This window comes from Genypterus blacodes, unplaced genomic scaffold (genome assembly GCF_046128005.1).
Source record: "Genypterus blacodes isolate CSIRO-AG114 ecotype Tasmania unplaced genomic scaffold, CSIRO-AGI_Gbla_v1 ptg000105l_1, whole genome shotgun sequence".
NCBI classification, from domain to species: domain Eukaryota; kingdom Metazoa; phylum Chordata; class Actinopteri; order Ophidiiformes; family Ophidiidae; genus Genypterus; species Genypterus blacodes.
This window is the reverse complement of record NW_027466909.1, coordinates 844720-857705: the sequence shown is the minus strand read 5'-3', so window position 1 is coordinate 857705 and position 12986 is coordinate 844720. Positions and strand designations below refer to the sequence as shown.

Sequence of the window (12986 nt, the reverse complement as noted above, 5' to 3'; positions counted from 1 at the left end):
TGACTCTTTATTCCTTCAGCAAAGGAAAACAAATCTCAATAATTAAAGAAACAATTTACAACATGATTCTGTTTCACATCATATTGATTTAATTCTGTACATGAATCTACACATATGTACAGGTCAAAGGTCATACAGTGAGTTACGCATTCCAGAAGCACATCTTCATCCTCAAACAAACACACACACAAGACGCAGGTTTCAGCTCCGCTTCACTTCTTCTCTCCACGTTTCCGTGACGCAGAATATTGCATATCGAGTTTAGCAGCACGACTCAACACAGTTTAAAGTTTACATGGAGGGACGTTCACGTTACAAGAGTTCATTTATTAAAATACATTTCACACATGATCCCTGAATATGATAGGAGTCCATTAGTGATAAATAGAGTTAATGAGCAGACATTTATCTCACGACACAAACGCCACAGCGCAGCGCGTCTCTCTGATGCGCCGCGCTGCGTGGCGTCGCCCCGAGGAATTCAGAAGCAGTAAATAATTGATGTTGTTACGCAATACTAATCATGTTATGCGGCTGATTGATTCTGTGGCGCGCAGACGTCTCGACTTGGGCACTTTGATACTTTGACGCTCGTCGTCTCCGGCTCCTTTTACGCGAACTCTCCCCCGGATGATTCCTCCTCGGAGTAGGAGCGCTGCGCGAAGGTGTTCTCCTCCACGCTTGTGCACAAACCTTTCCTCTTCTTCTCGCGTTGCTCCATCTTGATGGTGTCGTACAGTCCCGTCGGCCCGTCCTCCAGCAGCATGTTGCGCTCGGAGTAGGACGGTTTCATCTGCGTCACGTTCTTCAGCAGCAGCAGCGCCGGCGCGTAAAGCACGTTGGCGAGCCCCATGCCCAGGTTGAGCTGGACGAAGCCCAGGTCGTGCACGATCTGTCCGGCCACCACGGGCCCCAGGGCGTAGGCCAAGCAGTAGGAGATGTCTGCGATGGCGTACACGCTGCCGTACACGGACACGTGGCGCACGTCCACGAGGAACGCCAGCGTGGGCAGCAGCGCCGTGTCCACGAAGGCGATGCCGAAGCAGATTCCGCACAGCGGGATCATGAGCTGGCCGAAGTTCTTACAGGCGGGCACCGTGCAGGAGCTGGCGCCTATGAACACCATGCCGATGGCCCCGTAGAACCACTGCAGGTGCGGGTACTTGGCTGCGAGTTTGACGGTGATAAACACACCCAAGACGTGGGGGAAGAAGGCCGGGAACCACGTCATGCCCACCTGCCACTGGCTGGCCCCCATGGTCTCCTCCATCCAGTTGGCGATGGTGGGCTCCAGGAAGGCCAGCGGGATGTTACAGATTGTCAGCGCGCCCGCCACCACGGCGATGTACGGATCGATCATCAGCTTATAGATCGGCGTGCCCACGGGCATGTTCTCCCTCTCTTTGTTGGAGAAAGGCTTCAGCACCAACAGGCACATGATGCCGTCAGCCAGGCAGATGCAGGCCAGGATGACGAAGGGCACCCGCTTACCCGCGAACTGGTAGAGCACCCCTCCGAACGGGGGCGCCACCAGGCTCCCGAAGGAGATGAAGGCCAAGGCGATGCCGAGCGCTCTGCTCCTCTCCTTCTCCTCCGTGTATCTGTCCGCGATCAGCGCGAGGCCCGAAGTGTCCGCGAACGCCGAGCCGAGGCCCTGCATGCTGCGCGCCAGGAACAGGGTCGCGTAGTTGTCAGCGAAGGCAAAGATCACAGTGGAGAGGAACATGATGCTGAGTCCGATGCAGAGCGGGATGTCATAACCCACCCGGTCTATGAAGGTGCCGCTGAGCGGGTTCACCAGCAGCTGCACGATCGCCTTGGAGGCGAACAGGACCCCGATCTGCAGGTCAAAGTTCCCCTTGGGTGTCCTGCTGAAGGTGCTGTTGGTGAAGTTGTTGTGGGCCACAATAGTTTGCGCTTGGTCCGCCGCTTTCTGGAGCCCTTCAAGGTAATCAGGGATGATGGGCACGATGACCATGTACAACATGTTGTCCAACAACAGGACGACGCAGACGATCACCAGGATAATCCGCTTCTGCCGCTCCGGGTCCTGGATGACGGAGCCCAGTTGTTTAGTTCTTTCGCTCATCTGGGACAGTTTGGAGGCGGCGGACTGCGCCAGATTAGCGGCGTGTCCCTCCGTGTGTCCCTCCGTGTGTCCCTCCATGTGTCCCTCCGTGTGTCCCTCCGTGGCTCCCTTAGGCTCCATGCTTCCTCTCGCTCACGCACAAGTCTCGTCTTTTGAAAAGTATAAAGTTGTGTCCCCTGCAGCTGGTTCGGTTACAATCAGACGCCCATGTGCTGTGTCCGTCACTCGGGTCCCTGGTTGAGCAGCGGGGTCCCCGCTAATGAGCCGCTCCGCTGTCCCCTGCCTCGCCTCGTCTCTGTCTCTCTGCCTCGCCGTCCTTCATCATATGCAGGCGCGTCTCCACTCTCGTGACTTGGACTCGTTTTATCTCCGTCCTGTCCGCTTCCTTCATCGTCTCTTATCCCGTCATGCAGGTGACGCGGCGGCCCCGGACTCGAGCTCGCAGGGTTCCGGGGGGTTCACCGGCTTCATCAGCTCACTTCTCCGTCTCCGCTCTGTCCTCTGTCCTCTGCGGCCCCTTCCGCTCCCAACGCTCCCAGCTGTCTTCGGTCACCTGTGACGCTCTGAGCTAAGTCATCATTTCACATCCAGCAGAGTGTTTTTGTCTGCCGGGGAGGGAAACACAGCGCAGTGTGTTGACTCCCTGGGTAACCCCCCTCCACACACACACACACACACACACACACACGCCCCCCCTCTCTCCGTGACGCACAGCCGCGCCGCTCTCCAGCAGCTCCTCTATGCTAATTAAACACAGAATCCCGAGTGGAAACCCTCAGTTTCTCCCAAAACCTCCACCGAAATGCTGCAGCTGATTTAGTTTGTTGGTTTTTTAACTCGCATGAACAAATCCAGTGCGCGCGTTTAAAAGTAGCGCGTATCCATCACTACATCGCTACAAGTCTTTATGTTGAGGTCTTTACTTTAAGACGACTCTTTAATGTGTGTGTGTGTGTGTGTGAGAGAGAGAGAGAGAGAGAGAGAGAGAGAGAGGAGACACAGCAACACACACTAACAGGTCCACACGTCACTTCATTACAACAAACCGAAGCCATTTTCAGAATCACAATCCAGCGGAGAGAAAGGGATTTAATGTTTTTGTTATTTCTCCATTGATATGAAAGCAGAGCCGCAGTGAGTCGGTTTAAGTTTCTACATCCAGTCTGCTGAAGTGCCACTGAGCAATGCACACGATATGAAGGATGTTACTCTAACCTAACAGCCCAATTACAGCATTTCATTTTAGGTATTGATTATTTTGCGCCCAATTTACACTGAAACAAATCAATCTGGTCATAATTTGATCTCATCTGGTTTGCGTGTTGAAATACTTGCAGCATCGCTCACAGGCTTAAGTCTTCATTTGACTGTGTGTGTGTGTGTGTGTGTGTTTGTGTGTATGTGTGTGTGTGTGTGTGTGTGTGTGTGTGTGTGTGTGTGTGTGTGTGTGTGTGTGTGTGTGTGTGTGTTCAGCACCGCAGCCCAGTGGACAGCTCCGCTCCACTACAGTAGACGGGAAACTTAGATTCTACTTAATTATCTACATTTTTCAGATCTATTTTTATTTTGCGCGCGTGTGTGTGTGTGTGTGTGTGTGTGTGTGTGTGTGTGTGGGGGGGGTTTTCATTGAAGACATTGGAGGCTTTGACACAAAAAACCTGTAAATGAAGTGTCACTGAGCAAAGCACTGAAGCCCAGATTCAGAAAGGTTCCCCTCGTCTACATGAATACACAAATAAATAAATGGATTCCTTGTCGTCTCCTCTTCATCATGTCAAATCTCTTCATCATCCTTCTCACTTCGCCCTCCGTGAGAGGACTCAACAGAGAGTTTGATTGTAGCTCGACGCCGCCATCTAGAGACGCACAGAAGCCACAGCAGCTTTTTACAGCTTCAACAAAGTCTAAAGAAGCTATTGCAGATATTTACATTTAAAATGCAAAACATTTTCAGTAATCACGGGGTCATATTAGTGCACAACAGAATTTACACGGGACACAACTTAAATAACACACTATCCATCCGTTCTTGTAGTTGTCCCTGAGACGTGAGACGGAGCTCTACTGACATCTAGTGGAAGAAGAACTACAAGGTGGAATGAAGTTGACTTCCTAAAGATTCAGATTCCAGGTGAGTTCAGCTTCTTTAACATCTGGTAGCTGAAGCTGACTGCATCTCATTCACACACACACACGCACGCACACCCACACACACACACTCACACATTTTCTCAACTTTGCTCTGATTGCAGCGCAGAAGAGTTTAAATGGAACCCAAGAGCAGAGGATCAGCTGAGGAACGACAGAGGAATGACGGTGAGTAAGTCAACCTTTTTCTATCTGGCACATTTTCTATCTGACACATTTGCTTATGACGTGCAAATGTGTGTGTGTGTGATACATCTGTATGTGTCTTCGTGGGTGTGTGTTTGTGAGCGTGTGTGTCAGTGGTCTCACTTTGGCCAGCAGATGTCCTCCTATCCACACACATTTCCACTTGTAAATGACCGCTTGAACATAGTTGAGTCGTATTTGTCACGTTTTGGATTGTTGGTCCTTGGCAGAGGTATGAGCTCAGATGTCATTTCTGTCAGTTGATGAGTTATTGAGTCTTATTGTTATATATTCCCAACTGAAACAGGTAACAATAAAGCTCTAAATAAATCCCTGTTTTGTGGTTTGTTTAGGTACATGTTGCTGTTGTTGAGTAGAAAGCTCATCTCTCACGTTTTCAACATTATCTCAGATGTTTCAGGGTCGTTGCATTCATAAAAATAGGAACCTTGTATCTCCAAATTGAATGAAGCGATCTTTACATCATTGTGTGTGTGTGTGTGTGTGTGTGTGTGTGTGTGTGTGTGTGTGTGTGTGTGTGTGTGTGTGTGTGTGTGTGTGCGTGTGTGTCAGGGGGTGCACACACACTGTTGTCCAGTCTATACAGGTCAAAGTGAGCGATTTAATGAATTAAAACAGTGCAGTGACGCACATGTGGCCCTCTAATCCAGATTACACTCAAACACTAATCCTTCAAAAATACGGTTTCTTATCAACAAATTGTGTTTTGTGTAGCATTTTACTGTCAGTGTGAAGATGAAGTGTTTGATCGATGTGTAAATGATTTTAATGAAGTGTTGACTTGAGTGTAGAGCGCTGCTGCTGATCCATTGTTTCCTGTGATTGCTTTGTGTTCAATGCATTGATTGGAAGCTTCAGCAGCTGTGTTCAGCATTACAATTGATTATCCTGTAGTGTGTGTGTGTGTGTGTGTGTGTGTGTGTGTGTGTGTGTGTGTGTGGCGGGGGGGTTATATAATCATCTTCACATCACTAGAAGAGAGGGCGTCTGACATTTCACCTCGTTTTTGCGCCCGGCCGCTCACAGGTTGAGCACGAGTCGAAGCGATGCAACTGCAGACGGGAAACAGTGACAGGAAGTGACATCAGGGTGCGCGTCCTCTTAGGGTGAACAGCAGATCCTTGGTTTTGTTCTTAAGATCAATCAGTCAGTCAGTCAATAAATATACAGAAAGACACAAATAAGTAATAAGTTGATTGGGTTAGTGTCATTTCATATTTGTAGATGTTTCGTGAGTAGATCCCTCAGCGCTGTGTGTGTGGTTGTGTGTGTGTGTGTGTGTCTGTGTGTCATCTGCACATGTGTGATTACAGCATAATTATGCAACAACCCGGTCCGCAGTTTGACACATTAATCAGCTTAGCAGCACAAACTGGAGGCTTCTGCTTTGTGTTTGAACTTTGGCTGCGATCTTCATCTTAATTTATAATGATTAACAAACACACTGACAGTATTGATTCTTTATTGATCAAACAAACAGATGGATCTTTGCATTAGAAATCATTTCCTTCACACATGAATTACATCAGAAGAAATTTGTGTTTTGAATGTAAAGCACTTGTAGACGCTCCCTAACCCCACACTGAAACTTAGACCCTTAAACAGAGTCTGACATGTTTACTGTTGCATCCATAGGTTCAGGACTCAGATGTCAGAGTGTTTCATGTGTATGGATGCGGTGACGAATGAGACTTAGATCTGTGAATGAGTCCAAACAGAAAGTTCAGCGTCGTCCTTTCTGATCATTTGCTTTGTATCTTGATCAGTAATTGTCCTCATCTTGAGCTACAGTAGGATATACATTCAGTCCAGGCCACAAAGAGGCCGTGTTGGTTTTTGAAACCTGTAAGAATATTGATTATATGATAACCAGTGAGTGATTGTTTATTGTTCAACCGCAGAGGTCAGACAATATCTTCCTGCTGTCCTTTTTGGATAAAGCTGATGGATCTCATGTTAATTCAGCTCATTGATCAGTTGTTTTCTCATACTTTTACTTTAATTTACCACTGAATTTTGTCTCGTTGATCTTTACATAATTGTACTTTAGTAGTGAGCGAGTAAAGGTAATTTATCTGCAGATGTTGACTTCCTTAGGTAGAGTTATTAACCAAACAACACCTTTGATACACATTTTGACTTTTTCTCTCTAAATATTTCAACATTTCTTTTCCTACCGAGGTCCTAAAACTATGGATTCGACAAAAAATAGTGTAGTAGAAGTATATATTTCATTTCGGATATGTAGTGAAGTAAAAACAAATGAGTTGAAAATATAAATATGCTGCTAAAGTACAAAACATACTTCAGTACTGCATTCAAGTATACTGACTTCATACTGATGTTTCTGTGCCTCTGCTACTAAACATCGACCTCAGTAGATCATGTGGTCTCTCTGTTCTCCCCTGCTGCAGCACCAGTGTGCACACTGAGTGAAAACAGGCCCTTTTAGAGTCCTGTCTCTTAACGCCTGAGGTTGAAACGTTGATGCTGGCGGTTGTGTCTAAGCTGGTGTGTAGGCAAATTAGGTAAATAGGTAAATTCATGTTACAGGTTGATGTCAACATGTTATTGAAGTGAAGGACCAATCAGGATTAGGGTCTCAGGTTTGACTCCCAGGATTCAAACTACAGGGAGGGAGAGTAACTAAATACATCCGTCCTCTTTAAGGATCGGTGCGTTCTACTCTAAATACATCACACACACATACACTCACAAACACAGACATGTTGGTACCTGTGAGAAACCACCAGGACAGGAAGTGTGTGTGTCATGATCGCATGCTTATACTTTATTTGGACTTGTTCTCAATTTGAGGCACATCAATCTTTTCCCCAGTAAGCAGCTGCCAGATGCCTCCTCTGTAGTTCTCGTTGCCCAAAGCGTACAGGAAGGCATTGATGGTGGGCGCCGTCTTGGCCATGATGGGCGCCATCTGCAGGAAACAACAGGACGAGGCGGATATGAGCACTCTGACAGGTACGACTACACTGATTACACTCATCAGAAGAAGTGAAAGAATAAATGGTGTATATACACACACACACATCTTTATTTACTGTGTATAAACTATAAATACATATTTTAAACTGATTATTTTATTTGTACATTTCAATTTTAATTCTATTGTTTGACACAAAGAGAATACTTTGCTTTGTTAGCGCAAAGATGTTTGGAAGAACGTAAACAAAAGGCTCATTCATGTGTAGAACAACTGGAGGATTAAAGACTTCAAGGCTGAAACAAGCGTGTGACCCTGAGCAGCTTACACTAAACGCTGCACTACTCTGTCTGTGTGTGTGTGTGTGTGTGTGTCTGTCTGTGTGTGTGTCTGTCTGTGTGTGTGTCTGTGTGTGCATTTGTTGTCCTCACCATCCTGAGCTTTGGAGAGACCAGGTTGGCGTTCTCCACAGCGGCGTAGAAAGACACGAGACCATAAGGACCCCAGCACAGCAGCAAGGTCTTCAGAGGGATGTTAGTGTTGAACTGCAGAGAGAGGGGAGCAGAGGGAGAGAGAGGGGGAGAGAGAGAGAGAGGGGGGAAAGGGGGGTGGGTGGTTATTTGTAAGTCACAAGTGAGGGATAATGGTGCAGCAGAGTTCTGTTGGTTCCTGCAGCTTGTCTCTATAATCCAAAGGTCAAACTCGCCGTGACCCTGAAAGCAGGTTACAGCATTATAAAGATTCCTGTGCTCTTATTTCCATTTAGGGTTTATCTTAAAGCCCATTGTGCAATTCTACTCTCCCTTGCAACAATGCCACTATGCACACTGAGTGAAAACAGGTCCATTTAATTGAGGCTTCCACCCCTAAGAGCTCACTGGGTTCAATCTTTAACCAGACGCCAAACGTATTAGTCTCATATTGTGTGTGTGTGGGTGCAAAATCATATTGCTATCCCCTTACTGCAGCACTGCTGTGCACGCTGAGAGAGGACAGGTTATTTCATTTCATAATAATTTACGTTGCATCTCAATCGAGCCCACTCTGCTCTGATTGGTCGGTTACAATCAAAGGACCAAAGAGCCAAACACCTGCTGGTCTCCTCACATCTCACCGCTGAGAGACGGAGCCATGACTGGACCACTCCTCGGCCTTGGCAGAGGTATGCACTCACACTGAGAGCCTCTGTGTTCCAGATGCCATTTGAGGATGTTCAGTGAGAGCAGTAAAGGCGGTGTGTGTTTTCATTTTAAGGCGTTGGAGCCTCAGGGCGTGTGTGTGTGTGTGTGTTTCCTCTTCATACGTGTCATGTGTCTGAGCGTGTGACTACAACCTGAATCAGATCATTACATAATTCTCTCATTCCGGCAGAGAGCTTGAGGTTTCCACAGCAGCAGCGGCGCTTGAATGAACGCGTCTCCGTCCTGCTCGGATGACTGAGTAAGGATCTTACGTAATGTAACAGTGCGCTAACCCCACTCAACCCCACAGGATCTCTGCTCATGTACTCCTCATCCTTTCATGGTGGAGCAGCGAGTAGCTAACCAGCATTCCCCACTGAGGCACCCAGCGTTTCCCCTGTGGCTGTGACCTACATATGTGTGTGTGTGTGTGTACGCTGCTCTCACTGGTTGTTTGGCTACTCTGAACACGACCCACGTGCTTCTGTTACAAAGGAAATACTCCACACATGGGAGAGGGCTGCTTCCTATGAGCCTGTTTAAGGGCTTTAATAGGCCCAACTCCCAATGAATGTTTTATAGATCTGGAGGAAGCTATTAATATGATTATGGGGTTGCCAGGTTGTGTAGAATTGCTTTGTAAAGAGCATAATAAGCTGTCGGGTCTGTGGGCTGAACATTTAGATGTTCACAGGTTATTAATATATTGATTTTCATCCTGATTGGTTCTTGTGGTTTTTAGAACAAAATGTCATTCTTTTCATTCTTTTATTTATTACTCTAAACTTTGATTCTAAGCACTTCATAACCGGTACTACACTCATTATTGTTACTATTAAAGGCTCCCAACTGGGTGGAGCCAAACCAGTTAAAAGGATTCCTCACACCCTGGCAACCCAAAAGTGATTCCTAATAATGCCTTGTCACTAATAGATAAACATATTTGAATTCATTCTTTATAACATCTTATCTCATCTTATCGTGTTTTGCAGGAAGTGGACTCAGATGTTTCTTACCCTGGAGTTGCCGGTCTTCTTGAATTTCTGTCCGATGGACTGGTAAGAGGACATGACCACAAAGACCTGGATCACCATGTTGAAGAGGCTCATGGGGATCAGGTAGGACACGTAGTTCCTGCAGAGTGAGAGAGAAAGAGTAAGCTGATATCTGACTTGCCCTGCTTGTAGAGTGATGGGTACAGGTTGTGTGTGTGGTGTGTAGTCACCGTACCTGTCTCCCTTGCTGTAGTCCAGAGTGCAGCAGGTCCTGAGGGGCTCGTAGTCGTACGTTCCCCAGCCGATCAGGGGCATGGCGGACCAGAAGGCGGAGAAGAGCCAGATGAAGACGACCAGAGTGATGGCACTGCTCCACTGCAGCTTTGTCCCTGGGAGAGGAGGGGAGCAGGATCATGTTCTGCTCAAGGGCTCCGGTAAAATACAACTTCACTGAGTATTTTCACTACATTTATCTGACAGCTGCAGACACACATTCACTTTGTTTACATTTTAGTATGAAACAGGCGAAGAAGACTTTCACTGTGTTATGTCACATTCCCATTCCATCCCTTCAGCTTCAGCATTGATATTATTTCATTCCAAACGCTCATAAATGGGAGATAAAAGCCTGAAGGCCTGTTCACATACATGTTTCTGATCAACAGGGGCTGCTCAATACAATACACTGATCAGCAATCACGATGATTCAAAGTCTGCACACTGTCCTCCCTTATCTTCATGTGATAATCTGTAGCATGATGAACATAGTGGACTGTGGTTGGATCATTTCAAGACAAAAGCCTTTTGTGGACCAGCTGGCCTCTTAGGAAGAAGAGGAGCTGCAGACAAATACTAGGAGTCTGTTGAGTGGACGGATGTAATGGACAGGGGAGGGAAAAGAGAAGCCTGTGTTTGTGTTTGTGTTGTGCGACTCACGGGTGCAGTACTGGTGGTATCTGTCCCAGGCGATGGCGGCTACGAAGTGGATGCTGGCGAGAGCCGTCAAGAAGCCTTGGAAGCCGTGAGTCTGGCAACCCTCGGAGCCGTATGGCCAGTACCTGGAGACAGAGCCAGTGTGTGCTCAGGTTCATTCACTCAGTCAAAGGTCACAGCTTGATGAGGCCCTGGTGTGGTTGAGCCAGAATAATCCCATAACTCAAGAACTACAGCTCTCATTTCCTGATTGCAGCTTGAAAATCCTCTGAATCTGATCAAATTCAGCCTCTCTCAATCAATTCTGTATGTCCATGGATCAGGGCTGACTTTACTGTGAGACAAGGTAGCCTGACCCCGCCCCCTCCCCCCCCGCAACACACACATAGGAGGGCCCCACCCCCAACCATAGGACAACAACACATATTTCGTTCAGATATTAGATATAAGACAATCCTGGGTTATTTTCTAACTTCTACGCTACAAACCCATGAAAATGCTCCAAACCTGGCAGGAACTGAGATGATTTACACCTAAATAAACCTCATTTGTTCACAATTACAGTTGAAGGCTGAGAAAGTGGGACCCATAAATCCCTAAGTGCGCCTCTGCCACCATCACCTTCATCATTCCATTCCACTTGTTGACAATATGAAGGATGTGGAGACGCAGGTTACATCACTCACCTCAGGAAGCTGGAGAAAGCAGCGATGGTGGCGTTCATGGAGATGCCGATGTCGGCCATGGCCAAGCTGAAGACCAGGAAATTACTGGGGGTCCTCAGCTCTCTGATCTTCAGGAAGGCGACGATGGTCAACAAATTCAGACAGAAGCCGAACAGACCTTTGGAAGAACGAGAGAGAGGTGTGAGTGTGTGTGTGTGTGTACATGTGTTTATGTGTCTGTGTGCGTGTGTGTGTGTGTGGTAGCATCGGTAGCTTTTTGACACACAGGATCTTTCTTATTACCAACAGATGATTAGAACCAGGAACCTGCTGGTGTTCGGTTCCATCACTCGCTCCTGTCACAGGTTGGATCGCAGCCCCCCTTTCCCGGATCAGCTGTCTGAATTCCAGCTGAGGGGGGCGGGGTGGTCAAACCCACAACACACAAACAAACAAACAAACAAACACACACATAAACACTCACCCTCGACCATGAGACACGATCCCAGGGAGAAGACATCAAACTCGGAGAAGCCCTCCGGCAGCGGGTAAGACGACACCATCCTTACAGGCGATTCGATACAAAGTGCAGCAACCACAACACAACAGCACGTCCGCTCACTCCTCACTCAGGTCCGCTGCTCCCGATGTGTCTCCAAACGAGCTGAGGGATCCCGCTTTTAAAGGCGCATTTCACGTGAAAACCATGCATGTCATTATGTAAAGACCCCCTCCCCCCCCACACACACACACTTTCTATCCCCCCTCCTCCTCTCTCTCTCTCTCTGTTTCGCCCCAATCCGAGCAGGAATTTCTTAATGAACACCACCACACCGACCGCAGCTCTTAATACGCGTTTGAGCCGCGACGCTAAAGCCCCGCAATTAGTTACACAACTGAGCCTTTGTGAGGATGATGTTGATGATAATGTTGATGGTGATGATGATGCTGGTGATGAGAGCCGCACGTTTCTACGCCTGCAGCTGTTGTCTGCACTGATACCGGCTGGCTGCAGGTCGTGAGGAGGCACTGCAGGGTTACAGGTGTTTCATAAGCGACCTTCATCAATAATCACTGCGTTATGTGACTGATGGCTCTATGTTATAGATCTATACTGTCAAGATCTTTAATAATCCTTTTCTAACTGTCATTTATTGATAATTTCCATGTACATTCATCTCAAACAGCATTATTTTCCCACATATTAATCCTGCAGACTATGATCCCTAAATGTAAATAATGGACTGATATGTAAAAAAGGAAACCAAATCTTAATCCCTCTCTCCATCCTCTCTCTCTCTTCCCTGCAGCATTATCAGAGGAAGCGTGCTAAGCAACAGAGCCCAGATGTTCCCCTGCCTGATCTCCTTCTCCCCGGCTCTTCCCGTGGATTGTAGGTCAGATGTGATATCTGATCCCCCCCTTCTGTATGTCCTGGGTCTCCTCCCAGCTGGATACATCCGAATCAGCCGGCTCCTCATCCTCTGCTCTGAGAGTCTGGGCACCCTGCGGAGAACTAAAGCTCATTTGAGATGTTTGTATCCAGGAAGAACAAAATGCATGATCGGTATAGACAAGAGCAGGCAGGACAGAACAGGAAGAAGAATGTGTTACCCTCAGTTTCACATCTGGTGTACAGTAATACTTGAAGCTGTTGGAGATGTTGTTTATGAGCGGTGCAGTGGTTTACAATCCATATGTTTGGTCTCTGCCCAAGACATGCAGGTAGTCTGATCTGGAAATTCTAAACTGTCCATAGGTGTCTTTAGCTGTGTCTCATTAATGGGGTGAAAGTGGTTATTACAGCGCCACCATCAGGCCAACTTG

General features: G+C 47.3%; 2 protein-coding genes across 2 annotated transcripts; both read right to left on the bottom strand.

Annotated features, from left to right (window-relative positions):
- Nucleotides 1–527: 527 nt before the first annotated feature.
- On the bottom strand, nt 528–2209 carry slc18a3a (solute carrier family 18 member 3a). Its single transcript, XM_076160282.1, has one exon. The coding sequence runs from the start codon at nt 2207–2209 to the stop codon at nt 611–613; it is 1599 nt and encodes a 532-aa protein (XP_076016397.1). The 3' UTR covers nt 528–610.
- A 5026-nt stretch (nt 2210–7235) lies between these two features.
- Nucleotides 7236–11722, bottom strand: rgra (retinal G protein coupled receptor a). The gene is made up of 7 exons (XM_076160456.1): nt 11644–11722; nt 11181–11337; nt 10498–10619; nt 9797–9950; nt 9583–9700; nt 7817–7930; nt 7236–7379 (listed from the first exon to the last, which is right to left on the bottom strand). The coding sequence occupies exons 1-7, from the start codon at nt 11720–11722 to the stop codon at nt 7236–7238; spliced, it is 888 nt and encodes a 295-aa protein (XP_076016571.1).
- Between the last annotated feature and the right edge of the window lie 1264 nt (nt 11723–12986).

Coding starts and splice junctions, on each gene's coding strand:
- rgra (XM_076160456.1), bottom strand. CDS start 11,722: ATGGTGTCGTCTTACCCGCTGCCGGAGGGCTTCTCCGAGTTTGATGTC. Junction 10,620..11,180: donor GCTTTCTCCAGCTTCCTGAG/GTGAGTGATGTA, acceptor CTCTGTCTCCAG/GTACTGGCCATACGGCTCCG. Junction 9,951..10,497: donor ATACCACCAGTACTGCACCC/GTGAGTCGCACA, acceptor CTCCTCTCCCAG/GGACAAAGCTGCAGTGGAGC.
- slc18a3a (XM_076160282.1), bottom strand. CDS start 2,209: ATGGAGCCTAAGGGAGCCACGGAGGGACACACGGAGGGACACATGGAG.